At 57.1% G+C, this 27,184-nt stretch overlaps 2 protein-coding genes across 8 annotated transcripts; one reads left to right on the top strand and one right to left on the bottom strand.

Moving 5' to 3' along the window:
* Positions 1 to 893: 893 nt before the first annotated feature.
* On the bottom strand, positions 894 to 18,287 carry CSK (C-terminal Src kinase). Of its 5 annotated transcripts, none has more exons than XM_019949614.3 (13): positions 18,148 to 18,287; positions 5,778 to 5,857; positions 5,320 to 5,667; positions 5,113 to 5,225; positions 4,545 to 4,764; positions 3,641 to 3,734; positions 3,381 to 3,446; positions 3,198 to 3,297; positions 3,018 to 3,108; positions 2,455 to 2,528; positions 2,175 to 2,370; positions 1,980 to 2,066; positions 894 to 1,753 (listed from the first exon to the last, which is right to left on the bottom strand). In XM_019949614.3, exons 2-13 carry the CDS (start codon positions 5,790 to 5,792, stop codon positions 1,571 to 1,573), a joined length of 1,587 nt encoding a protein of 528 aa, XP_019805173.1. In that variant the 5' UTR covers positions 5,793 to 5,857; positions 18,148 to 18,287; the 3' UTR covers positions 894 to 1,570. The 5 variants fall into 5 exon arrangements, with proteins under 5 accessions (XP_019805173.1, XP_019805192.1, XP_004312179.1 ...); XM_019949633.3 differs by having other exon boundaries at positions 5,320 to 5,481; XM_004312131.3 differs by having other exon boundaries at positions 5,320 to 5,433.
* On the top strand, positions 17,157 to 26,340 carry LOC109552501 (uncharacterized). Of its 3 annotated transcripts, none has more exons than XM_073801250.1 (2): positions 17,157 to 19,332; positions 25,137 to 26,340. In XM_073801250.1, exon 1 carries the CDS (start codon positions 18,027 to 18,029, stop codon positions 19,026 to 19,028), a length of 1,002 nt encoding a protein of 333 aa, XP_073657351.1. In that variant the 5' UTR covers positions 17,157 to 18,026; the 3' UTR covers positions 19,029 to 19,332; positions 25,137 to 26,340. The 3 variants fall into 3 exon arrangements, with proteins under 3 accessions (XP_073657351.1, XP_073657349.1, XP_073657350.1); XM_073801248.1 differs by having other exon boundaries at positions 22,841 to 26,340; XM_073801249.1 differs by having other exon boundaries at positions 17,157 to 19,342; positions 22,841 to 26,340.
* The last annotated feature ends 844 nt before the right edge of the window (positions 26,341 to 27,184 follow it).

The raw sequence follows: 27,184 nt of genomic DNA, 5'->3' as shown, positions 1-27,184 counted from the left end.
GCAACACTGGGCTGTGGGAGGTGATGGTGCTGGACCACGGCGGGCCGAGGAGCTGCAGACGCGAGGCGTACTGCCAAGTCAGAACTGCCTGGATTTCAGGGCTTGCTGGCTAGGAAAGGCGGGCACGGAGTGCCAACGACAAGGGGAACCCCACCCCTGCTGCCTGTCTCAGTGAATGAGGTGAGCCTCCCCACAGCCCTCAGAGGTTCCACACTGACCACTGGCCCTGGGGAACCCGAGGGGAGAAAATCCCATGGCTGGTCCACGTTCTCAATCTGTGCCCCACAAGGTGCGGTGGGGAAGACCCCCCCACCTTTGCGTCCTCAGGCACGGGGCTGGGCACACACAGGGCTGGGGACAGGGTGGCAGTGCTACACCTTAGGCGGACTGTGAGAACCACCAGCGTATCAGAGTCTCCCCTTCCCCCTCCCACTCCAGGTCACCATCTCCTCTGAAGCACCAGACGTTTATCCTGCCTCCTACCAAGGGGAGCCCATCTCCAGCTGGTCAGGCCTGGCTTTCTCCCCGGTCCGTGGCTCCAGCCCTCCTCGTGCTGAGGGCCTGAACAACACGGCAGGAGAGGCGGCCGGGATGCCCAGGCATCACCCTGTGGACGGGACCCAAGCCCGGGGCGGCCTCAGGGCCAAACCTGCCTGGCAGCGGGACACTGGGAGAGGCGGGTAGTGAGAGCTCTCCCACGGCAGACACAGGACACTCGCTCGTGCAGCTGACATAAGGCGGCGGCTACATCTGCCCGCGGTGCTCCCCACCCCGCCCCACTCACAGGGCAAGCACAGCCTCACTCACAGAGACAGGGGGATGGACAAGATGGCACGGGGATGGGAGGCCGGGTGGGACAGGCAGGCTCGGCGGAGGAAGCGCCGAGACTGGGCGGCGGGGTCCTCATGGAGTGGTTTATTACGATTCCATCTCACAAGGCAGGTGGGTGGGCGGGCGGCAGCGGCACACGGACTCCAAGCCCCTGACAGACGTCTGCCTCGGGCGCATGCAAACAGTGCAACACGGTCAAGCGCAGACACGGGGCGACCGAGGCAACACGGACAAGGAACACGGGGTGGGGAACGAGGCTGGGGCGATGGGTCCCTAGAGAGGGGCCTGGTCTCCCCAACCCTTGTGGGCAGGACAGGAAAAATAAGATTCGTACTTCTTGTAAAATGCCCATTTGCTGGGTACTTTCTTTCTCCTTATCTTGAAAAATAATAAAAAATAAACACACGGAAAAAAATCTCAAAAAAGGAAAGGGATAAAACTCTAAGAAGGCGAGATATGGGAGGCCAGGGGGAGCCTGACCCCAGTAGGGCTCCTCAGCCTCCTCCCTTCTTGGCCCTTGGGCGGGGTTCCCAAAGCCCCACAGGTGGGTCCATGAGAGAAGGTGCCAGGCCTAGGCGGGGTCTCCGGGGGCCAGAAGGGGCGCAGGCGGCGACAGAGAAAAGAGGCCCACGGTCCTGCTGGGCTCAGTTCGGGTTTGGGCCCAGCGAGTGGGGCACCAGGTCCGCAATCTCTCTGGGTTCAGTCCCCACAGGCCCCCGACCTGGGCGGAGGCCGGCAGTCACAGGTGCAGCTCGTGGGTTTTGATGTGCTCCAGCTGCTCACGGAGCTGCAGGAAGGAGGGCCGCATGGCGGCGTCCAGGTGCCAGCAGTTCTTCATGACCTCGTAGACTGCAGGTGGGCAGCCATCGGGGGCGTCCATCTTGTAGCCCTTCTCCACCCGCGGGACAACGTCCTTCAGGGGCTGTGGGCAGGTGGGTGGTACGCATCGGTGTAAGGCCTGACCCCGAGGGGACCCCCACTCCCCCCTAGTTCCGCCTCAGCCCCGGCCAGGGGAGCGCCTGGAAGGTCCCGAGGGCAGGTCTGCAGCTTCTAGGCCTCAGGCCGGGGAGGTGGGGCTCAGCCGGTCCCCCTCCCTGTCACCCCCTCCCTTGCTCCAAGCCCCACCCAGCCCCAGCGCCCACACTCACAATTCTCGGATAAGGCACTCGCCCGAAAGAGTAGATTTCCCAGAGGAGGATCCCAAAACTCCACACGTCAGACTTGGTGGAGAATTTCTGCCAGTTGGATGGGAGAGGCAGTGTCAGGTCCTGGGAACTGGGGGGTGCGGGTGACCCGGGAACCCCACCCACCACAGCTCAGGCCCTGAGGAGAGGCGCGCCCACCTTCTCTCTCAGGGCCTCGGGGGCTGTCCACTTGACTGGCAGCTTGCCCGTGTCCTGGGTGCTGGAAGCTTCCTTGGTGAGGCCGAAGTCGCTGACCTTGGCCACGTTGTCCTCGGACACCAGCACGTTGCGGGCTGCCAGGTCCCGGTGCACGAAGTTGTTGCCCTCCAGGTATTCCATGGCCTCGCAGACATCTCTAGGGGCGAGCCAGCCACATGTCCCCTCAGACAGGGATCCCATAGCAGCCACCCCCCCCGCAATCAGGCATTGCTTCACTCACAGTGAGAACTTGAGGAGACAGTCTCCGCCCAGCACCGACCGACCCCGAGACCGCAGGTAGTCCACCAGACTCCCCTGGGGGCAGGACAGACAGACCAACAGGCCCTATAAGTCAGACTTGCCCTCTAGACCCTGGGAACAGTGGGCCTGGGGCTGGGTAAATGGCGACACTCAAGGGAGGTGTCAGGAGAGGGGAGGGGCAGGGGAGAGGTCAGGACGTCACTACTGAAGGAGTATCAGAGTCTGGACACTGGACGCTGTGCTCAGCAATTATCATGCATTATCTCTTAATCTTCATGAATCTCTGAGGGAAACTTCGTTACTACCTCCATTCACAGATGAGGACCTGAGGTTTGGAGGGGTGACACAACTTTTCCAAGGTCGTAGTGAATAAATGATGAGCCAAGACAAAAGCCAAGCCCTGGTGACTTCAAAGACCAGTTGGAGAGAAGGGACTGAGGGAGCAGGGGCCCAAGGGTATGGTGGGGGGCTTGGGGCAGCTGGAAGGCTCGACCCCACTGTTTAGCTCCAGGCTGGCAACTGGATCGCGGGGCAGGCACACACCTTGGCCATGTACTCGGTGACGATGTAGAGCCCACCTTTCTCCTCTACGATCACGCCCAGAAGCTGTACCAGGTTGCTATGCCGAAGTTGCCTGGGGCAGGACGGAGTGGTCAGAGCCTGCCAAGCCTCCCCATCACCTCTTGGCCCCGGGTGACCTCCCCACCCCCTGCCCCAACTCACGTCATGACCGAGGCTTCAGCCAGGAAGGCCTGGGCAGTGGCGTCGTTCTTAATGCACTTGACGGCGACTTTGTTCCCTCGGTAGTCACCTAGCATCACGTCTGGGGCAAGAGAGTTGGGGGTCGTTTCCTGGACTCCCCCCAGTCATCAGCCTCTCCTAGGGCTCCCACCCTCTCTGGCTCACCTCCAAATTCCCCCTTCCCAATGGTCTGCAGCAGCTTCAGGTCCTTCATGTTCAGCGCCCAGCCGCCTGTGGGGGGAGTGGGTGGTGAGTGAGGGGTGCTGAAGCCAGAGCGGGGGTCACAGCAGAAGCAGACTGGACTGTGACTTATGTGGGGTCCCCTGGACGTCTCCAGAGCCTCCAGGAGGGGGTAGTGCCAGGAAGCCCGGGTGGGAGGAGGCGGGTGGGCAAGTGAGGAGTGGGCGTGGGGGGATGGCACTCACTGCGGAAAAACTCATCCTGGGCCGCCACGGTGCCCTCCATGACCTTTGGCTTGATGAGGCGAGTACAGAGTCCATCTGCGTCTGAGGTGTAGTGCTGTAGAGGGCAGGGCAGGCGATCAGGGCCAGCCCCCTGTGTACCACCCGCGGCTCCCGTGCACTGCCCTGGTCTGACCACCAGATGGCAGCAGAGGCCGGTCCCACCCAGCCCAGAGATGCTTTGGGTCAGGAGGGCTCTCCATTTCTAGCAGGGGTTAGGGAGGCCCCAGACACATGGTCCATCTCCCATGCTACCCCACATCCAGGTGCTGGACGGATACCGGGTTGTTGTGATCACTCTGGGCCTCACCAGCATCCCAAAGCAGAGGACAAGCCCTGGCTCAGTCTAATACCAGCCTCTAGCCAGGTGTGCACAGGACCCTCCCCTGTCATAGGCCAACCCAGGCCAACAGGGGGAAGGTGCTGAGAGTGAGTACAGGAGGCATCTGGAGGCTGCCTGGGGTAGAGATGGCCTTGGGAGCTGCAGGGACATGTGGGCCGTCAAGGTGAAGCTCATGAGGACATGTTTACGTTCACACAGCTGGGCATACAGCTCTATGAGTGGCTGGAAGGAAGCTAGTTCTGGGATCAGAATACTCAGATTCTAGTCCTGGCGCCTCCAAGTCACAGCTGTGTGACCAGAGGCAGGTCTCTTAACCGCTCTGAACCTCTGTTTCCTGGCCTATGAACTGGGGTACCACCTCCCTGTGCAGGCATTGTGGGGTCAGAGCTCAACGCTGGCACACAGCGTGGGCTCTATCGAGGCATGAGGAAACGTGGGCTTGCAGAGGCTGCAGGACGTGCCCAAGGTCATCCAGCTAGAGTGGTGGGACTGTAGCTGGAATCAGGGCCGGCGCGCTCTGCTCACCTCCACCAGCTGCATGAGGTTCTCGAAGTACACCTCCTCGTCGATGCTAAGCTTGCTGGCGTGGTATATGATGCGGTAGTGCTCCACCTTGCCGTCGCAGCTCACGCACAGAGTGTAGTCCCCGGGGTAGTTGGTGCTCTCCCGCACCAGGAACAGGCCTGTCTCTGGTGGGCACAGGAGCCGCTCTGCCTGCTCCCGCGTGATCTTGCCATGGAACCAGCTGCGGGGAGGCCAGGCCTGGGGTCATGGTGGCCCAAGGGCACTGCCAGGCTCCACTTCCCGAAGGCCCTCCCTCTGGCTGGCACCTCTCCACAGTTCAGGGCTCAGACAGGCTCTGGAGGCCCTCATCCTCTGCCTCCTGCCCTTCTTTCTTCAGCCCTCCTAGCTCCGTCCTCCCCTTTGAGGTCCGGCACCCATGCCCTTGCCCTCGTCTCGAGAGGCCCTCACGGACATCCCAGCCCCTCACTCTCGCCTCCCTGCTCTCCGGACTCTCTTCTATGGGTAACAGGGCTCCCCGTCCTCCTTCCTCCCAGACTGGGAATTCCCAACCGTACCCAGAGGTACTCACGGCATGAGGCTGAGCTTGGTGCCTGCCTTCACGCCCTCCCGCTTCTGGACGTAGTTGGCTGGGATGATGCCCTCACGGCCCACCTTGTTCTTGGCTTTGTACCAGTTGGGGTCCTGGGGAGAGGGGAGCCCAGACACGCTCTCAGGCTCACCCTCCCATGCAGGGGAGACAAAACCCAGTGGGTAGGGGTGTGAAGTCCCTGGTTACCTTGGTGACAGCTACAATGGTGAGCACGTCTCCTTTGCAGAAGGGAAGGTCCTGCTCAGCAGTGCCGTGAAAGTTGTACTTGGCAATACATTCTGTACCGGATGGCCAGGCAGCCTGCAGGGCAGGCGACACGTGGGCGGAGAAGCCTGGGGCCCCACCCACCTGCAAGCCCTCAAGGTCACAGCCTCTTGGCTGGCCTCCCTGAGCCTGGGTGAGGTGCCCTTCCCCTGGAGAGCTCTGGGTGTCTTCTAGCTGAGACTTCCCCACGGCCCCCAGACCTGTGCTCCCATCTTGAGGGCCGTGCATCTGACAGTGGGCCCTGGAATTCCAGTTTGCTGAAAGCCAGGACTGGGGAAAAGGGGAATGAATCGACCTGAATCCTCATTCTCACTCTTCTGAGCACCCCCGTGGTGGTGGTGGGGATACTCCACTGCCCTAGACCCCTGCCCCTGCAGTACCTGAATTGCCGACATCTTCTCAGAAGATCTGGTATCCCCGTGTCACAGGAAGGCCAACCTGTCACTTGGTACCATGAGAGCTGTGGGGAGAGGGGAAGATTGAGGGAAGGCTGTGAGAGGAGATGGTTCCCTCCATCACTGAGACCCTACTCCTTCCCCATAGCAATACGAACAGATGCCAGAGGCTTCCGGAGCTGGGACCTGGGGCAAGGGCTGTCCTTTCCAGTCTCAGCAGGCTGAGGGCACGGGGCAGGGGAGGAGGCAGGGGATGAGGGCTGAGGACCCCCAAGGACAGAGGGCTGTCAACCCTGAGCCCATTGTGGCCTTACAGCCCTTGGAATGACCAACAGAGGCTACAAAGCGTAGTGGGTAAGTAGTGTCTGCCCCACCAGCCCTCCATGGCTGGATATCAGCTAAGTGGTCTGTGGGGGACCACAGGGCAGCCGTGAACCTGGGGAAGGTGCTTGGGACCTTGGGAAAGTCCCTTGTCCTCTGTGGGCCTCTTAGTTCTGTCACCTATAAAAACTCACCCAGGCAGTATCTCTGAAGCCAAACGTATGCCAACCCCATGGCCTGGCAACCCTACTTCCCAGCACACACCCAAGAGAAAACAGGGCAGGCACTGCTGACACAGGCACAGGAGCACACGCAGTAGCACGGTCTGTAACGAACCTCACACTGGGAACTGCCCAGACGCCCGTGAGGAGTGAGATGGATAAACTGTGTACATTCACAGAGTACTGGCCAGCGGTAAACATGAATAAACTACAGCTACGAAACAACACTGATGCATCCAAACATGCTAACCAAGACGCCAGACAGAAAGCACACATGCCTTGTGATTCCATTCGTATAAACTCCACAGTCAGGGGATTTTCCAGTGCAGGATGGCGACTCCCCTTGGAGGAGGCAGCGACTGGAAGGGGGCAAGTTCAACTCTGTAGCGCTTCACTGAGCTGTACCCTTGTGGCTGGTATACATTCTGGTGTATGTGTTTACTTCAGTAAAACTGACTACCCCGAGATAGCTACCTCAGCCAACCCCACGCCCCAAGAGCAGCTAGTCAACCCCGTCTTGCACACATACTCTTTGTGGCCCCAGCTCAGCACTCCCTCTATGACCAGCATCTTCCCAAACACAGCCCAGAGCCCCCGAGTACCTGTCCCAGGAAGCAGAGGGATGGGGCTACTGTTCTCTTCTGACAGATGAGGAAACTGAGGCTCAGACAGGGCCAGTGACTACTCCGTGCTCACAGTATGTTAGAAGAAAAACTCCTCCATGTGCCTTGTTCCCAGGCTCATTTGCAGGACACACAAGGCCTGGGGCCTGGTGGACACTCACAAACTTTACCACCTACCCCAGGCCAGGCGGTGGAAGAAGACATTTGAGTGCAAGTGCCTAGGGGTGTGAGTGAGTGAGGACTGCAGAGCTTAGGTGGGCTTCCTGGAGGAGGGAGCGCTGGAGCTGAGCCCTGAAGGTTAGAGGGCTAAAAAAGGCAGGAGCACCCCAGGCTGGAAGCCCATGGTGAGGAGGGCGGGAAACAGACCCTGATGGTCTGAGCACCCCGTCAGTCTGCGGCAGGGGACCGTGTGTACTGGGTCCGCCTGGCACAAAACTTGCAGGGATGCGGGGGCTTCAAATGCTGACGTGAGGACACAGGGTTTGCTTCTGAGGGCCATGGGGTCTGTGGGCCTCAGCAGGGGAGTGTGTGGTCTTGGGGACCAGAAGGAGCCGGGGAGAACACAGGTGGGGAGAAGCACCACTGCGTCCAGGCCCCACTTCCAGGCTTCCCTTCCTGCCGGTATACATAGTGCTTCCTGTCCCAAGGCCAGCCCGTCAACCTCTGCCATCTGGGCAGGGAGCCTGGGGCACAAGAAGGATGAGCCTGGACTCCCCTACACACACACATACATTGACACGACTGAGCCACCATGAGTATAGGAAGCACCTCCAGGCTCCCAAGAACCACATGTGGGAGCCGTGAGCTCCTCTTGCCCCCATTTTATAGAAATGGAAACTGAGGCTCATGAGGTTTGAACAACTTGCCCTACGTCGCACAGCTAGTTAGGGGCGATGGTCCGGAACTTGAACGGGGGTCCCTCTGTGGCTGGCTGGGTCCCCAATCTTCAAGACCTTCTGAATAGGGGCTCTGCCAGCTCTCCACATCCCCTTGCCTCCCCCTCCCTCGCAAGATTCACCACCACCAAGGGAGAGAGGGCGAGGAGGCTGAGGCACCATTAGTCACCCTCCCAGCTGTCAGTTTGCAAACACTCCCTCCCCTGCAGGCCTGCAGCTGCTGCTGCCGCCTCCCCACTGACTAGATGATAATAACAAAAATAATAATAGGTCCTGTTTGCTGAGCACTTATTCTGTGCTGCGCCCTGTCCTTGGCACATTATGGCTCATCAAATCCTCTAACAACTGAGAGGGAGAGGCTATTATTATCCCCATTTTACAGATGAGCCAGGCTGAGAGGCAAGTGGCCTTACCTGAGGCTACACCTCCAGTGAGCGTCCTGCCCCACGCAGATGTCATATGCCTGAGCCAGCAGGCCAGTTCGACCCCCACCCCTGGTGCCTCCTGCCTTATGTGCACGCACCATGCGGGGGCGGCCAGGAGGCTGGGACCACACTGGCCTCAAAAAGAGAGTGCAAGGGAAGAGGGAGAATCAAGCGGTGCTCAGAGGAAGGGGCAAGGCCAGGAGGGTCAGGGTGGCCTGCCTTGAGGGTCTGGGTTTTGACAGATATGGAAACGAGAGGGAGGAGCTAGCCTCTCCCCTTTGCTCTACTGGCTATGACTTCAGGACTCAGTTTCCCCATCTGTACAATGGGCTGGTGACAACCCTACAGCTCCCAGGGCTGTTCTGAAGCCTGCTTTCTTCCCACAGAAATCCTGCCAGCAGGAGCTGCAGACCCTCTCTGATGGCTCCTCCCTGGCGAAGTCATGAGGCCAGGAAGGTCCCGTCCTTAGGGCTCTGAGGGTCCAGCCGGGCTATCCCCTTCCAGGTCAGAGGCCAAGAGTCAGAGTGGCTGGGAGGGGCTACTGCGAACCTAGGCCTCTAGTCAGGCCTTGATCAGGCACAGAGGGGCCCTTCCAGGGTTATGTGAACCTTGTTTCAGGCCACTTTGTGGAAGAAGTGCAGGAACTTTGTCCAGGGAGTCAAGGGCTCTGAGTCCTGTTCCTGGCTCTACCACCAACTTGTTGTGTGACCTTGGGAAAGTCCCTTGACCCTTCTGGGACTCACTGGCTCTCCAGCACCTGAACCAGATCCCTTTCTCACCCGCTGCTCCTAGGACCCTGGTACCCCACCCACCTTCCCACCTTGGCATTCCCTCTCCACTCCTTCCCCCTTCTCTACCCAAGGAACTTCCATTCAACCTTCAGGGGTTGCACGTGTGCCTAAGAAAATGTAGTAGGACAGTCCCTGCAGTACTGTTTGTTGTAGCAAGAGATTGGGAGAAACCTTTATGTCCGTTAATAAAGAACCAAGTAAATATATGACCAGATAGCCTGAAAAGGCAACAACACAACTCCAGCTGTTATGGGGCCAGGATGGATCTCTGGGTGCTGATACAGAAACCTCCCCACGATAGAGTAAGTATAAATGGCAAAAAGCCAGCTCAAGTCACGGAGGAAACGTTGCTGGGGGAATAGGACAGTGACATGGCATCTCAGTACCACCCTCCAGATTAATCAGAGAGAGGAAAAAGCACCTCCACCACAGGGAGATGTGGCAGATACCTCGTTAACCGAGTGATCAAATTAAGCATCACCAATAATGAGAGGCGCACACTGAGTGCCTCCTGCACTAAGGAGGGCACAGCATCCTCTGTGCGATGGGCCCGCAGAGCTGCTTAACCTGACTCCAATCAGGAAGACGTAGGCAGACAGAGACCAAATAACCGGCCTGGACTCTTAGAGTCAATGTCATAAAAGACAAAACAAACAAAGAAAGGCTGGGGAATGTTCTGGATTAAACAAGACACAAAAGAAACATGAAACAACAACAAAATGGTAATTATGTGAGGTGAATGATGTGTTAAGTAACCTCATTGTGGTAATCGTTTCACAATATGCACATATATCAAATCATCACACTGTGTACTTTAAACTTACACAACATTAAATCGCAATTATCTCAACAAAGCTGCAAAAGAAAAAAAGAAAAGAAAAGACACATGATAGCAAGATTCAATGAGTGATTCTGAATAAGATTCTGGATCAGAGGGAAAAAATAGCTATAAAGATCATTTGGGGACAACTGGGAAAATGAAAATGTTAGATAATGTTATGGAATTAATGTTAATTTTCTTAGGTGTGATCATGGTACTGTGATTATGTAAGAGATACACGATAAAGTACTCAGGAGAGAAAGGTACGATGCCTGCAACTAACACTCAAATAAATCAGCAAAAAAAAAATACATATACACATATGTCCATGTATATAAAAGAAGAGGTAAAGCGAATGTGGCAAAATGTTAAGAACTGGTGAAACTGGGTAAAGTATACATGGGTATTCATTATACCATTATTTCAGCTTTTTGGTGGGTCTGAAATACTCAAAGACCAAAAAAAAAGCAGGGTGCAGGACATCACCCATGGTATATTACAAATTATTGTTTTTTTAAAGGACATACCATTCACCCCTAACCTTAGATATGAAAGATAGATATCTCTGAAAGATAGAAGAAACTGATAACAGAGGTTGTCTCTGGGAATGGGAAGGAGTAGTGAGTATCAAGTTCAAGGGAAACTTACTGTTCGTTGTATATTTGCTATTTTGTTCTTTTAACTTTTGTTTTTTTAACCACATGCATCTATTGCCTTCCCCCTAAAAATAAGATTAGTAAGAAAATCAATAACTTTTTGAAAACCACTTGTGCCAGGAGCCTTCCGGGGCTCCCCAGCTGTGGTGGCTGCTGGGGCCTCCAGAGCCTCTCACGCCCCATGCTCCAGCGAGAAGCTCACTGACCCTGTGGGAGCCCCAGCAGGAGGGGAGCCGGGCCCAGGGCGGCCGCTCAGCACGTGAGTGCTGAACGAATGAATGAACCAACAAACAACAGGGGGAAGCTAGGCTGGCTGCACCACACTGCGGTCCCATAACCGACAGGACTATACTTAACCCCTAAGGGACAGCAGCTGCCACCCCACCCCCACAGGGCTGGGGGACAGGGGGCTTTCACTCCGACTTCCTGCCCCAAACCCTGCTCCCAGGAGTTCTTGTGCTGGGGTCCTGGGAACAGGCTGGGCATTGTGCCCAAGCGCTGAGGTCAGTGACCACAGCCTCAGGCAGGCCTTTCTTGGGAGCCCAGGCTGGCAGGCAGGGGGGAAGCCCAGCAACTGCCCTTTGCCTGCCTTGGGGAAGCTGTAGACCCTCACAGCCTAGCACGTGCTGAGGGCCAGTGTAGGTTAAGGGGCTCCTGCCCTGCCCCCCTTACCAAAACTCCACTGCCTAATGGGGCGTGGGAGCCTTCAGTAACTGTTTACACCCAGCTAAAAATAGCCACTGAAAAGGGAAGTGCACAAGAGACCTGGGGGAACTCTGGGGGCCATGGCCCCCAGAGACTCTGGTCCTGCCACAGGACCCAGCTGGAGCCTCTGCGGGGCAGGGCAGCCCCCAGAGGCAACAAGCAGGTCCACCTTGCCCTCTTATTCTTTGAGCCACTGTTTCAAGAGGCTCCCTGTGAGCCCAGCTCCATGTGTGGCAGTCAGGATGGACAGGAGGGGGGAAGGGCCCCGGAGGTCCTGCCCTTGGGACCCCAAGAATGCTACTCAGCATCTCTGCTCTGTGCGCAGCCCTGCTCCACCCCTCCTGGCTACCAGCTGATCAGTCCCGGCCAGGTGTGCTTGGGGCCTCAGCAGAGACGGACAAAGGCCACTGGGGAAGGCTTCCAGGAAGAGGGGGCGGGGAGGGGAGGATCTCAGGTAGAAGCGACTGTGCTAGCTCCGGCCAGGATTAGGATTTCAAACCGTGGTACAGAGAGAGTTAATGAAGGCGGGAGGAGGCTCAGGGTGAGGCGGGTGAGGGTCAACAGAGGCTCTGAACCCAGGCAGCCTGGCACACAGCTCTGCGTTTCTGATTGGGCACGCCCCTCCGAAAGACACCTGAGGAGGGCGGGGCACCAACAGCAGCTGGGCTGGTTTGGCAGCAGTAAAATCAGCCCCACCTCTGGTTCTAGAAGCACAGGGCACCCAGGCTGACGGCACTGTGATGCCCCTGGTGACACACCAGGCCACGGGCTGGAGGCTGGTTCCCACTGAGCCAGATGGGTGGTCCCAGAGCCCTCAGCTGGGCAGCTGCAGAATTGGGCACAAGACCCTTGGAGAGGCCTGAACCTCCCCGGGGGTCAGAAGAGGGCTGGAAGGATGGACGGTCCCACTTTGTCTCCAGTGTGAGCTGCCCCACCCTCACCCCCAGGGTTCCCTCAGCATCCAGCACCCCTGCCCTAAGGGGAGGGGTGAGCTTAATGGCTGCAAAGTGTTAAAGACCAAATTACAGCAACTCACTGGCTTTTTTCCTGCCCCGCAATGGCTCAGTGGGGGCTGGAGCTAGAGGAGGCTAGTAAGGGGAGCCGCCTTCCCCAGGCGCTGCTGCAGCCTGAGGCTGACACTCCTGGCCCAGAAAGGTTTCTAATTACCGCTCAGGAGCCTAATTACCTACATGTACTGGGCAGTGGGGACTCCAGGCCTCTGTTCCGCCACCCACCTCAGCACAGGCTGTGGTCTTTGCATCTTCATTTGCCTACATTTACATACAGCCTCTCAGCACTGACCTCCAATGAACCCTTAAAAACCACCTCCAACGAACCCTTAAAAACCAGAGCGTCCTTGTCCCTCACCCCAAAGTCCCCTAGGCACGTTACAGGTGGGGAGATTGCGGCCCAGAGGCCGGTGAGCTGGCCACCAGATTCCTGGTCTCCCCATCTCAGAACTGGGACCCCGAGAACACATGGCTCAGAAGGTAAAGCTGAGGGGGCCCAACTCAAAGGACGTACAGTCTTGCTACCCAGTGTAGGGAGAAGGGTTACCAACACCCTCGCCCCACGGGATGGACTGTAAAAATGAAAGCACGAACAGTGAGAGCCTACTGACCCAATCCTGCCTTAGTTATTTAATCCTCCAAAAAACCCTATGAAGTTTTACTGCTGATCTGTTTGACAGAGGAGGAGCCAGGCTGAGGAGGATCACCCAGCTTCCAAGGGGTAGAGCAAGGATTTCAGCTCAGAGTTGTCTGAACCTGGTCGGGAGAAAACCCCTCCACCCTTCCCTTGGGCAGGACAGATGACACCCTGGACAGAGAGGTGCGAGTGGGCAGCTGAGGGGAGGTCCACCCAGAGATCAGCCCTCCTGCTCTGGGAAGGATGGGTTACATCTGTACCATGCCGTGCCTCGCACAGCAACTGGAGAAGCCAGCAGCCCTAGAGAGTGGAGGAGCTCCAAGCAAGGACCTCTGCCCCTACCCTGTCTCTTTCTCAAACGCTTCTTGATTTTCATGGCCCTTCCTCTCCAGGAAGCCCTCCTGGCTGCTCCAGCCTACGCAGATCCCCTGCTTCTGAGCTCCCCAGAGCCCTGCCAGGAAGTTGGAACCACAGGCCTCTCCCTACTGACTGACTCCTCTCTGACTCTGGCCTCTTCTATTGGTCGGCAGGGGGGCCTCAGGGTTCCTTCTCTCCTCTCCTCTCCAGTCTCCCTGACAGCATGGGCCACAGACGTCCAGCCGGTTGGGGAGCAGCGGCTGGGCTGGGCAGGGCTGAGAAGCAGCAGCCTGGGTGTGCAGGCGTCAGATGACACCCAGGTTTTCACCCACCCACAAGGCTTCCAACTGTGCAGAGAGGAGGACCCGCGGGGAGGAGGAGGGCACCAGGCAGCCTCTCCTGCTTCTAGGGGCCTAGACCACGGAAGGGGAGGGGAGGCGGAGGGAAGCTGCGGTTGGAGGCCCAGTCCCACTGAGGCGTACAGCGCTGGTGTGTGATGAGAAGCTACCCTCATCACAGTACCTCAAAACCAGGAAGAGAAACTGAGCTGGCAGAAGGGCGAGCTGGGCTGCGTGGGGCCCTCAGGTCCCTGGGGGCCTGCCAAGGGGAGCTCTTTGGACAGTCGCTGGACAAACCACTTGTCCCTCCCAGGCCTCAGTTTCCCCACGGGAAAAATGGGATTCTCTCCCTGGTCCTGCCAGTCTGACCCTGATTGGTATGGGCTGCATCATGCCTGACACAAGAGACGCCCCCCAGTTAGTGGAGTACTCCTGGTCCCCCAACAGGCTCTGGCCTCTCCCGGGTAGCAGGGCTTGGCCCCCCGACGTGAGCCTCGCCCTGCCTGCTTCTCCCCTCAGCCACGCAGGGAGCACACTAGCTCTTCCTCACCAGCTCTTTATTTTTAGGTCTGAATTTGACTTTAATCATTACTTAGCGGATTCTATTTCCAGCCCTTGGATGAAGGGACCCAGAGGAGAGGAGGAGGGGAGGCAGTGCTCCCTGCCTGGTGTGGAGGGTGGCCTGCCTCCTCCACCCATCCTGTCCCCAACCAAGGAGGGGGGGCACTGAGAAACTCCCAAAGTGCTCACCCCAGCCAGGCCAGCATCTTGGAGAGGACCGCACCCTGTGACCTCATCCCAGCCCGAGCTGTGGGACAGGAGGGCAGTTGTAATGCCCGCCTCCCCTGCGCCAAGACCAGGGACGAGGGGGACACTCCAAAGGCAAAAGTCTGGTGGCCGGAGTCCGAGGTCATGTGCCTGGGAGCCCTCTGCAATGAATGGGCCACCTTGGGGAGGACCCTCTACCTAGGTTAGTCCTGAGCCATACCAGGGTCAGCTGGGGCTATGGTCTCCTAGGCCCTGGGAGTGCCAAGCTGAGACTGCTTTCCTCCTACTGTCCATGGGCTGACCCTAGCAGGGCACTCCCAGTTCTCTGATCTCCACAGACGTGGAACAAGAGGAAGTAAGCGATGTCACAGCAGTACACGCTCAGATTACACCTGGGGAGCACCTGCTGAAGAGAAGGACACTAACACACAAGACTTCCCTAGTGATTTGTGGACCATCTATGTTCCCCTTCAACTCCCAGCTGGGAGGCTCTCGAATCTCTGCCTCTGACCCCAACTTTCTTCCCTTCCCCAGCCACTGGGCGGGAGGATGAGGCTGGCATGGCTGTCCCTGGCTTGGGGCTCCGGATGCCGGGGTTCCTTGCTAAGACTCAGTTTTCCCAGGGAAAGTAGGCCTCTGTCTCCACTGGGGAAATGTGGGGCTGGCCTAGGAAGTAGCTGAAGCTGGGGGACAGGAGGCAGCCAGGCTCTCAGAGAAAAAGCCTTGTCCATTCAGCTCTGATGCTGAAAGAACAGAGGGAGAACGGGTAGGGCCAGGCCCCAGAAACCAACCAGTAGCCCACCTTCCACATGGTGATGGGGACGGGGGAAGGCAGAGAGGGGGGACAGGATACTGGCCAGAGCAGTCTCTGAACACAGGGTTTCTGAAGGGCTCCCTGGGCAGAGACCACCCTTGGCTGGGTGAGCCATCAGCCAGCCCTGGCCCGGGTGTCTTCTGCACACGCTGAAGCAGCCTGCAGTGGGCATTCCTTCAGCAAAGCCTACCCCTTCTCACAGAGTGCCTAGTGGATGCCAGGGGGTGTGCCAGGCACCTTCTAGTACCTTGGTTAGTTAGTTCCGTGTCCGCACACTCCCCTCTGACGTAGGTATCACCGTCCCTGTTGTGTATATAAAGGAACTCTGGCTCAAAGGATGACCTGTCCAAGGTCCCTCCTCCCTGGCCTAAATGGCACAGCTGGGCCTGGAATCACGTTGGTTGGGTGCCAAGCTGCCCACTCTCTCCAATACTCTCAGCTGCTTTGGGGGCCTGCAGTAACAACAATTACAACAGCAACAGACGGGAAACAACGATGCACAAGCTTGGTAAGAGGGTTGGGGTAAGGCTGCTGCGGCAGAGCTTTCGGGAATATTTTGTAGCTTTTTAGGAGCAAAGTTGCACAGATTGTGTAGCAACATGAGAAAATGCCCAGATATGGTATTAAATGAAAAAAGGTGTGATGGCACGCATACCCAAATGAAAACAGCGACAAAGGCAAAAAAGATCAGGAAAAGACTGGCTGGGAGCTCGAAGATACTAACAGTCACTATGCCGGTGAAGAAACAGTGGGTGAATTTTCTGTGTTCTAAATTTTCTGTAGTGCTGTTTTGTTACTTTCTAAATTCAGAACCCTAATACTATTTACCTACATACGTAGTTTTCTGAGCTCAGATTTGCTTCCTGGGGACCCACCTGCCACCCAGCTCTGGTCCTGGTGTCTGGGACATCAAGGGATGGCCTTTCTGATTTGGGACAGCCCCTCAGACACATGAGGGTGCTTCCCTACCTTCTCGTTCCCAGACCAAACACCTTTGGGGACAATGAGGTTCAAAACCTCCCAAAGAACAAGCTCAGAACTGGACCCAAGCCGTCCTGCCAGATCAGGCTTGTTGGGGCGGCCACGTCACACTGTGAGCCCTGGGCCTCTGTCTCTGCCTGTACTCTGGTCTGCTCTGTGATGGCTCAACCCCTTGGGGCCTGGTGCCCTCTGCAGCAGTGCTGGGGACCGTCTTCTGGTCCTTCTCTGTCCCAGACCCAAGGCAGAGAGAAGAGCAGGGAGGAAGACACCAAGCTCGCCACATAAAAAGTGAAGCCCTGCACACGTGCTTGCCTGAAGCCAGACCCCTTTCTACAAGGGTCTTGGGACCCCGGCCTGCACCCAACAGTTCACAGGCGTCCAACCATGTCAGGCTTCAGCCCCAGGCCCTCAGGCTGGCAAGGAAGTTAGGGCTGGGTGAGGGGAGCCTCACAGGCCCAACACATCTGTATCCCCTCCACTGTGCATGTCAGGGCAACCGGAAACAACTCTAAATCAAGGGCAGAGGCCTGAGCGGGACGAAACTGCCAGCAGCCCCAAGGGGCCCCAGACACGGCTAAGTATCCCCCAGGGAGCCTCCCACACTTCCAGCAGCAAAAGGATCCTGCCACAGTCCCAGTCTCCTTCCTGCTGCCTTCACCCTGTTCCTGCTGGGGCCCCACCAAGAAAGACACTGGGAACACCAGGGTGTAGGGAGCTTGGAAGAGACACCCTGGGTGTCCCCACTCTGACAATGTTCCCATGCCAAGGCTGAAGGGTGCTCCTTGTGGAAACAGGGCTCTCGCCTTCCCCATCCAGATCCCATTCACCAGCTGGGCCAAAGGTGTATAGGAGGGAGAGGTCAGGAATGACCACCAGGCTGCTTCAGTTCAGCACCAGGGCTGCACCCTGTGGGTGCCCCACACACTCACCGCATCCCTCAGTGGGACCCAGCCTCAGGCACCAGGGGGAAATCCCACGGGCAGTGCCAATGCTGCCCGAGCCCAGACCCAGGCAGAGCCGGGGCCGGAAGCCCTCTCCCTTCTCTCTAGCCCTCTGTAGGGGAGCACGTGCTCACCCCACAAGGACCCATGGGCCAAGCTGGGGGCTTATGTCCCTGGTGGGTAAAGGCACCTGGCTGGTTTCTCTCTGCCCACAGCAGTCCAGCTCTGCAGAGCCGGGGGGATGAAAGGACAGACAGCCTAACTCTGCCAGAGGCCTGGGATAGCAACTCCCCCTTTAAGCCTCAGTCCCCTGGTCTACAAAACAGGAGGGAAGATAAACCCCTAGTTAAGCTCCAAGAATCTAGTGGCTGGACACGCCCCTTCCTGACACCTGGCTGGGCCCTGAGGAGCCTGGGAAAAGGGGCTGACAAGGCTGCCAGGAGGTGGGGCATGGTCCTAATGCCCAGTGTCACCTCCACCAGGACAGAGGCCCAGCCCAGTTTCCCCACCCTAGGGTCAGAGGTCCCTTGGCTTAGGCCTGGTCTTCTGGGAGGCCGAGGGTGACAGGCTCAACCTCTGGCAGGCTCAAGGGAGGTGGCTGGGCCCTGGGCTTCCTGGAGACGGCAGGGCCTCCGCAGGGGAATGCGGGAGGGGTCAGAACCAGGCAGGCCAAGGAACCCGCAGGGAGGCCCTGGGCCGGGAATGGCAAACCGCCCATCCTCCTGGGCCCTGGCCCATGCCGACCCCCTCCCTCCAGGCTCCAGCCAGCCCCCACAAGAGGGGGAGGACAGACTCGGGGTGGCCAGAGACAAGTCTGTGGGGCTCGAAAGGTAGTACCTCCCTCGTGCGCTCCCCTCCCAGTCGGGCTGGGCTGACAGTGACTCCCGGGAGATTTCGAACCCGGGAAGGAGGGTGTAAGGGAGGTGGGGGATGGGTGTGGACGCCACGGCAGATGCAACAGAAGCAACAGAAGCGGGACGAGCGACCTCCACCCACCTCCCGCCGGGAAGCACTCGGACGCCCACCTCCTCCAGGTCTGTCAGGCACTCACCTCTCTCGGGGCACTGCGGTCCGGGCCACCTCGCTGCGGGCAGCATCAGCGGCCTGCGGGGCAGTCCATGCGGCCAGGGGGGAGGGGAGGGGCGCAGGGGTCCCCGGGTGGTGCGGTACAAAGAGGTCTGGGTGCGAAAGGAGGGGGAGGAGGGACGGCCAGACAGAGGCAGGGGGACGGCCTCGCGGCCCGGGTCGGGGAGGGAAGAAAGGCGGGGGAAGGGGGGCGGGAGGGAGTCGGGGGGAGGAAACAATGTAGCCGGCGCGGCCCCGGTAGAGTTCCGCTTCCGAAAGCCGCCACAGAGGTTCGATTTTGGGACGTCGCGCCGGCTGCCCCGGACCCTGGATCGGGGCCGCAGGGGGTCCCCGCGTTCCACGTCCCGGAGGCTCCGGCGGCCACAGGCTGGCTGGGGCGGGAGGGACCGCTGTCCGGGGGATGGCCCCGACGGCGGCGCGGCCGGGCGATCGCCCCGCTCGGACCCCACCCCGGCAAGACCTCCGGGCAGGGTGCGGGGTGGGGCGAGAGCTAGAGAGCGACGGTGGTCTCAGTGGCGGCGGCCAAGCTCGGCTCGCCCTGGGCTCCGCTGGGAGGAAGCTCGCAGGCCTGGCGAGAGGAAGCGCGGCCCGGATCCTCCGCCCGCGGCAGCGCGCCTGCGCGAGGGAGCCGGCCCGGCGCGCCGCGGGGCGTGGGCCGGCGGGGCGGCGCCCCCTGCCGGGCTCCGGGGGCACTGCGGGGGGGTGTGTCCGCGCCCACGCCCTGCCCCCACCTGCCCACTGGCGCTGAAGGATCCTGAAGGCCCCTCACCGAGGGCCGACCAGCCCGCCTTGGAGCAACCTCCAAGCCTTCCTCGGGCGCAGCTCCCCCGATGTAGAAGCGATTGAGGCCAGGCCTGGTCCCCTCTCCTCGGATCTGTTTGTGGAGAGTGGGCCTCACTCACAGCAGCATTTATAGATTCACAAGCATTTCCTGGCGCTGAGAATGTGACAATTCAGGAGTCTACTAGTAGGACCACTTCGTTACCGTCAAGGAGTTCCCAGTACTGACAGGCCAACAGACAAGCGCCAAGAGATAACTGATAAAAGTGAAGAAGTGGTGTACAAGGTCCACAGGAAGCAGAAAAGAGGGAAGGCCTAATGAGACTTCACAGAGCTGGGACTTTAGGCAGAAGGAACAGCATGGACAAAGGTAGGGAGAGGTGAGAGCACTTGATGGCTCTGGGAACTGTAAATAGCTCAGTACGGCTGCAGTTTGCAGTGTGGGTCCAGGAAAGTAGTGGGAGATGGGCTCCCTGCAAGCCCCAGAGACAAGAGAGATCCAAAGGGCCTTATGGAACTTTCCTGGACTTTGTTTTCAGCTTGGCAGCAGTGAGGAAGTTGTCAGTAGCTATGTGATTTTGGGAAAGTTACTTAACCTCTCTGTGCTCTAGTTTACCAAATGGGGGAAGTTATAACACCAACTTCTTAAGGTTTTGTGGGGAGGAAATGAGTTAATACGCTTAAAGTGCTTAGCGTGCAGTGGGCGGCACGTGGTCAGCCCTTAGCTAAGTATCGCCTGTTATTATATATTACTGTTAACGAGGAGCAGGGCGTGATCTGCTCTGAGCTCAGGAGCAGACTGTGTGTGTGTGTGTGTGTGTGTGTGTGTGTGTGAGTGTGAGGGGGGAGCAGAGAGTTGGGGGCGGGGGCAATGATGGAGGAGAGACCGGAGACTCCAGTGTGGGTACAAGGAGGCAGACTACTCCCTAGGGACTGGGCCCTGAAGGAAGGGTCAGGATTGGTGGGGCAGAGGGGAGGGGCATTCTGTGGTGGGGAAAATGAGGTGTACAGGCAAAGTCTTGAAATTCAAAATAAGTGAGGGACTAGGGTCCTGGAGGAGAGTGAGTTGAGAAGGCAGTGTGGCTGTACATTGCAAAGAGCAGAAGTTGGGTGTGCTTCCCCAGACAAACTGCAGGATGGCCCTCTGACCCAATGCACCCCTTGGCCAGTTTCCAGAAAGGAGCCAGCCCTTCAAGGAGGGAAGTGGTAGTCACACCACAGCCCTTTGAGGAGACATCCAGTCTCAGAGATAGCTATGGTGTGACAGGAAAAAGCATGGATTTGGGGTTCAAAGTGTAAAGTTAAATTTCAGCTGGGCCACTTCCTAGTTGTGTGATCTTGGGCTAGTTACTTAACGTCCCTGAGCTCAGTTTCCTCTTCTGTAAGATCAAGCTTAAAATGCAACTGTCTCACAAGAGATGGTGCAGATGCAGCAAGATAATGGCCTAGGGGTGGGGGAGGTGGGGAGGGTGTTCAGCTTGGCTGGTTTCCCTTTCTTTCCTCTGAGGTCAAGATGGAATGATAAAGTGGGACCGGATGGGGCCACCTCTCAGCCTGAAGGAAAGCACTTCAGCAGCTCTGCGAAGGCTTCTCGAAGGGCCAAGTTGATATCTCCCCTCTCCTGACTGATCAGCTGGCAAAATGGGAAAGGGCTGTGGGGATATGTGGAAAATGCTCTAATCCTTGTCCCAGTTTTTCACCAATGCATTTTCCTTTACCCCCCAAACATGTTTGACATTATTCCCTGGGTTTGCTGTGGCCTAAGTGTGAACTTTGGAGTCAAATAGACTTGTATTTGCATCCTGGTTCCACCTCTTCACAGTAGAATGCAATAAATTTGTTAACTTCCCCAGGCACAGGGGACAAATCAATAAAGGGTCCTGCCCCACAGAGCTATCCTCCAGTGGAAGAGCCAATGAACTTCCAACCTCACCACCATTCATTCATTCATTCATTCCCTCACTCAAATACTTACTGAGCACCTACTAAGTGCCTGGCACTATCCTGGATGCAGGAGTTGAAAGGGCGAGAAAGACCATTGTGGATAACCATGTGGTTATCCCCTCATGGGATAAATAAATAAGCAGGGCAATCAGACACTGTGGCATGAGGGCAATGAATGCTTGATGGAGGAGAGCACGGGGCGGGGAAACAGACACAGAGGGCCCAGCAGCTTAAGGGACAGCCAGAAGGCCAAGGTGACAAGACCAGCAAGCGAGGGGGAGTAGTATGAGAGGAAGGGGCTGGATCTGGTGGGGTGTTATGGGGCGGGGGGTTTATTACGTGAGTTTGGATTTTATTACATGAGCGCTGGGGAGCCGCTGAAGGATTTTTAAGCAGGGGAGTGACACGATTGAGCAGAAGTCAAGAGACCAGTGAGGAGACTTTGCATATTATGGCCAGTGATGATGGGCATGGACCCCAGTGGACAAAAGGGAGCCACGTGGCAGCTCTGGGTGATGGGCTGTTCGGGGAGTGAGGCCCCAGGAGAAAGGGGGCCTGATCCTTAGGTACAGCTGGAACATGGGGAAATGCTGGTGCTTTTTGCTGAGGTAGGGAGGACCTGGGAGAGGCGCAGGCTGGGGGTAGCGCTCAGGAGCTGTACTTTGGACAAGCTAAGGTTAAGACACCTGTGAGACAGGGAGATGTCAAGATGGCGTTTGGAGCCACGTTTTACGGACAAGGCCACTGAGGCTTGAAGCACTCAGAACTTTCCCAGAGTCCCACTCCCAGAATTGGGGTTCCAATCTGAGGACCTCCAAAGCCTGGGGCACCAAACAGCCTCCCCTCTCAGCAGACCCTAGGAAAGGAACTCATCAGAGAAGGGTCTTCTGGTTCTAGGATAGGGGAGGAAATTTAAGAGGAGCCCCTCCCTGCCAGGTAGGCTCAAGTGCTAGCTTTCCCAGGCTGAGCTGTTGTCCCCACCTTGGGGGAATGGAGAAAAGAGGGGAGGCTTGAGACCCCTGGATGTGGGAACAGGGCTTAGGACTTCTGGCTGCATTTGATGACACAATGCCACCGCAGTAGCTCGATGCAAAGTTGGGTTGGTAGCCAGAAATCCAGAGCTTAAGCACCTTTATGGGTGGACTGAGCTCTGATCCCAGGGTCCCCTGGGAAGGAAAGGACTTCCCGCCACGCTGCCTCCTCCTCTCCCCCAGCCTCTTTACTCTGAAATGACAGTTTAGAGAAACTGGTGTGAAATAGTTTGAAACTCAGACGTCTGGGCAGTCCCTCGGGGCAGAAAACAGGAAGCCAAGATTAAAGGCAGATTTCCAGCAAAGTCCCCTTCTACTTCCTGCAGAGCAGGTGCTCAGGCTGAGCTGACTGTGGGCAGCTTCCCTCGCTGACAGCACCTCTGGGTGACTGCACAGGCCGGCTCTCCTGCTTTAGGAGCTGTTCTTCAACCTCGTCATCACCATCCGCACAGGAAGCTCCTGCCAGGCCCTTGGGGGAATGAGCCTCCTGCAGAAAGAGGCTGTGGAAGGTGGAAGGAGGCACCAACAGGAAACAGCACCTGGGGACACCTAGGAGGCAGTGAGGCCAGGCGGAGAGGGCATGGGCTTTGGGATCGTTCAGCCCTGGTGTGAATGCCACTTCTTGCTGTAGGGTCTCACTGACCTGTGGGAGTGGGTCGAGGGGTAGGAGCAATGCAAAGGGGGGCTTCAGGGAAGGTAGCCGGGGAGACTGGACCAGTGCTGGGGCCTGGGAGGCCTAGGGGAGGGCAGAAGCAGGAGAAAGCAAGTGGCCACAGTGGCCATCTCAACATCAGGGACCACTCGGCGGGGTGGCCAAGCTGATATCCACAGCTGCTAAAGTCTCAGGGAACCAGGGGCCAGCATGGGCCTCCCCCGTGACCGCTTTCCCTTCCTGACCCGCAGGAGAGCTGGCTTCCGTGGGCTCCGTCAAGGCAAGAAGCTACGCCTGCCTCATGCAGAGGCAAAGCCGTGACCTTCCAGATAAGCCCTGTGTTCTCCTCAAGGGGCCTGAGACCCCACCCACCCAAAGCTGTCCTTGGGAGGACACCTGCATCAGAGGCATCACGCGTTGGAAACCTCCCTTCTTGGATGGCTGAGTTTATCACGAGGACAAGGCATTGCCCTGGGAGACCCAGGTTCTAGGGACAGACTGGCCTCTGATTTGGGGCAAGTCCTCCCCATCCAGGCCTCAGTTTCCCCTCCTGTGTACCGAAGGGTTGCATCTGGTGATCTCCTGCAGCTCTGACTTCGTGTGCACAGGTGGAGGCCCTGGGCATGGGGAGGGTGGGCAGCTGCCAACGGACTCCAACTTCTGTCCCCCTGGGACCAGGGAGCTTCCATTTACTGAGCACCTACTATGTGCCCGATACTTTATTATTGTTATTGGTGATGATACTGATATTTACTGGACACTTACTATGCACAAACATTTTTAATGTCAGATTAAAGTCTCTTCTCTTTACTGCAACAGTTTGCTCTAAGGGGATTTCTAAGGAAGCTTGTTTGTTTGTTTCCACCATGATGGTGGCAGAAGTCTTGGTGCTGATGGTTTGGTGGCTTTTTGGCTTTTGTGGTTTTAGCGGTGGTGGTGACCCAACTGAGAGGCCATTGAGAGCTGGAGGACCTCACTCTTGTGGCTTGAGGCAGCCGGTACATAGGGCTTCCTCGACCACACCACAGGGGTTAATTGGCTGGTCTCCTGACCTTGAAGGTCATGGGTCTGGGCTTCGCAATTCAGAATCTCTCTGGAGCAGGCAGATGCAAAACCAAGTTCATGACATGAATTGGTCAAGGAACCTGGGATCCCTGCAAACTATCTGGTGCCTTCCTCCAGGAAGGCATATTTCCTCCAGAAATGTGGCACATATTTCTTTCCTCCTTGGTCCTTGGTCTTGCAATGTTCTGTCTGGTGGGGCACAGATGTTAAACAGCGTGATGAGAGTTACTAGGAGGGATGTGCAGGTGTGATGCAGGTGCACAGCAGAGGAGCCCTCCTCACCTGAGTGCTCAGACCCTGCAGGAGGAGAGATGCCTGGGATAGTAGGAGCAGAGGCCCTGGAGCTGGAAGGGGTTGAGCTTTGGGAGAAGCAGAAAGAGGCTAGGATGGGCTGAGGGGCAGGGCATGCGGGGCAGTCTTGGGAGCAGAGGTCAGTGACCAGAGCCTGCAGGGCCTCCTGTGTCCACCTCAGGGCAGAGGGACCCTGCTCTTTGAGGGTTTCACCAACGCCTCAGCTGTGTGTTTGCATTTTTAAAAAAATATTTATTTTTTGGCTGCGTTGGGTCTTCGCTGCTGCACGCAGGGCTTCTCTAGTTGCGGCGAGCAGGGGCTACTCTTCATTGCGGTGTGCGGGCTTTGCGTTGCAGTGGCTTCTCTTGTTGTGGAGCACAGGATCAAGGTGCACAGGCATCAGTAGTTGTGGCACACAGGCTCAGTAGTTGCGGCTTGCGGGCTCTAGAGCACAGGCTCAGTAGTTGTGGTGCACGGGTTTAGTTGCTCTGTGCATGTGGGATCTTCCCGGACCAGGGATCAAACCTGTGTCCCCTGCGTTGGCAGGCAGATTCTTAACCACTGTAACACCAGGGAAGTCCCTGTGTTTGCTTTTCTTTTTTTTTGTGGTACGCGGGCCTCTCACTGTTGTGGCCTCTCCTGTTGCGCTCCGGACGCGCAGGCCCAGCGGCCATGGCTCATGGGCCTAGCCGTCCCGCCGCGGCATGTGGGATCTTCCTGGACCAGGGCACGAACCCGTGTCCCCTGCATCGGCAGGCGGACTCTCAACCACTGTGCCGCCAGGGAAGCCCTGTGTTTGCATTTTTAAAAGATCACTTCTTCCTGTTGATGGAGAATTGACTGGCTTTTTGTCCTCCAGGAAGCTGCAATGGCCTTTCCCAAATCCCCAGGCTAGATCACTGCCCTCTGCAGTGCCCCTCAGTGGGCCCTCTTCTCAGCTTTGTAGCATTGACTACCTGCTTTGTGCAAGTTTCCTGGTCTGCCACTGGAGGCTGAACCATGGTGTTCAGATGTTGGTTGAATGACTGAGTGATGTGAATTTTAATAAATAATAATAATAATAATAGTTAACACCGATATAGGCTTTACCATATGCCAGACACTGTCCTAAGCACTTTACATGTCTTAAGTGTCATTTAATCCTTGTAATATATTTCCAAGGTATGTATCATTATTCTCTCCATTTTGCAGAAAAGGAACTGAAGGGGATTCCATGAGGGAACTCAGCCACCAGACCCTGCGTAGGAGAGGAAGGATTCAGGATGCCATTGTATCATTCTCACCCAATTTATTTTAACAGCTTCTGGGTTAGAGTCCTGGCCTCACTCCTGCCCAGCTGTGTGACCTTAAGTAAAGGTCATATAACTTTCCGAGCCTCAGTTTCCTGATCTCTAAAATGAGAGGCTCACCTCACTTGTGATGCTAAACAGAGAAGAAGAAAAGCTAATCACTTAGCACAGCGCTTTGGCCCCAGGCACACTTGCACTCACTGGCAGTGAGATGAATATTTTTTTCTCTGACTCCTGAAACAGGCTGTGTAGTACTGGCTCTCCCCTGCTGTCCTCTAAGTCCAGCTTCCTGAGGCTTTTGTCTGTTCCTGAGCCTACAGTTTCACAATGGCTTGTGAACAGTAACCCTCCTCCATCCATTCCCCAAATATTGAGGGCATGTGTACTACTTCCCAGGCACCAGAGCCCCTGGGGTTAGGCAGAGCCAGAGCTTCCTTGGTTCTTGGTACCCGGAGTCCTGGGCTCGGAAAGCTTCTGAAAGTTTGATGCTTCCCTCTCAAGGCTGCCTGGAGACCTTCTCCTGCCGCGTGTCATCTTTGAGCTGGACCAGCCTCCACCCAGAAGTCCCCGGGCTCAACTGCACAGATTGGAAACCCAGTTGGTGTTGTTCTGCCTTTCTCATGGGAACTGTTTGGGGGAAAGCCGAAAAGGGGCTCTGGGTTCTTCACGGTACAAAAGTTGGAAACTTGGCCTAGGATGGGGGTGGGCAAGGAGAAGCAGCAGGAGGTTTGCCTGGCTTGGGCTGCGAAGGGAGAACAGCTGGGTGCTGCTACTGCCTCAGGCCAAGCTTTTGCAAATCACATGCAAATCCTCTTGCCCAGGTGTTGTACCTGTGAATAAACTTGTGTATCTGTGTCTGAGATCAGGGGAGCTTTTGGAAGAGTGGGGTGAAACTGCGCAGGGAGGAGATCCTCCGTGAGCTGAGGAGCTTTTAGAAGCTGCCTGAGACAGGGATGGGCACCTGGAGGGACATGTCCCTTCCCTTTGATTTTTAAGGCCCTCAGAGTTTAGTTCTGAAGAGCGGGTGCCTGGGTGGAGAGGAGAGGGATTGTCTCTCCATGGGGCAAACAGTAAATGTGTATTGAGTGAATAAGTGAGCAACCGAATTCTCCTTGGGGTCTCTGGCTGCCATTCTTGCCATAGGTCTCAGGGCTCCCATCCCAAGGAAAAGGGCCTTGCCTGCCTCCCTGTTGTCCTTCCCCCCAGCCCATCTTCTTAGACCCCTGCTCTTAACCACTGGGTCTCCAGGAGCGCTCTCCTGACATAGAGGTCCAGGTCACATCTCTCTCCAGCCAAAGCCAGTTCTGGTTGTAGAGGTGGCCCTCTTATCTCCAAAGACCCGCCCCCCCGCCCATCCCTGGGGCCAAGCAACTCCAGTTTCAGGTACACCTAGTGCAGCCAGCCTTCCCCCCCTCCCACTGGCCCTCAACCGTGTGGCCAGTCAGCAGTGAGGGTGGCAGCCTCAGAGGAAAGGCGGGCCTGCCTGAGTCTGGGAGACTGGGTCCTAGGTGCCTGCTGTTGATATGAGTGAAGGATGAAGGTTGGGGTGATAGGACCAAAACTTGGGAGGAGCTGGTTGCTTCCCCGAGCTCGTGGTGCAAGGGAACATGAAGCTTCAAGTCAGCGAGGGTGAGGGTGTGTCACGGAGGAAAGCAGTGCCACGAACTCTAGGGACCCTTGATTATTTTCAGTTGCAGCTGGGAGCAGCATCCTGTTCAAACCGCACTGGAGGCCTGATGTTGGCTGTCTTCTTTGAGTGACTATCTTTTCTGTTGTTTTGGTGAACAGCACATTTATTTTTTGCTTGTTAGCCAGAGGTCGGTTTCTGTTGTTTGTGACTCAGAACCCCACCCCGTGTCCCCGACCCCACCCCCACTGTGGCGGCTGGAGGATGAGGTACGGTCCTGCGTGGGAAGTGCCAGACTCATAGCAGCGATCAGACAAAGGCCA

The sequence above is a fragment of the Tursiops truncatus genome, chromosome 2 (assembly GCF_011762595.2).
Source record: "Tursiops truncatus isolate mTurTru1 chromosome 2, mTurTru1.mat.Y, whole genome shotgun sequence".
NCBI lineage: Eukaryota > Metazoa > Chordata > Mammalia > Artiodactyla > Delphinidae > Tursiops > Tursiops truncatus.
The sequence above is the reverse complement of the archived record's forward strand: the minus strand, read 5'-3'. Positions and strand labels throughout refer to the sequence as shown.

Bases quoted from the DNA above. Each gene is read 5' to 3' on its own strand.
- LOC109552501 (XM_073801250.1), top strand. From the start codon at position 18,027: ATGGGTGTGGACGCCACGGCAGATGCAACAGAAGCAACAGAAGCGGGA.
- CSK (XM_019949614.3), bottom strand. The intron at 5,226-5,319 runs GTAACCAGGGAC...CCCTCTCCCCAG, and splicing joins CCATTGTAGCTGTCACCAAG to GACCCCAACTGGTACAAAGC. The intron at 2,067-2,174 runs GTGGGCGCGCCT...TCCAACTGGCAG, and splicing joins CCGAGGCCCTGAGAGAGAAG to AAATTCTCCACCAAGTCTGA.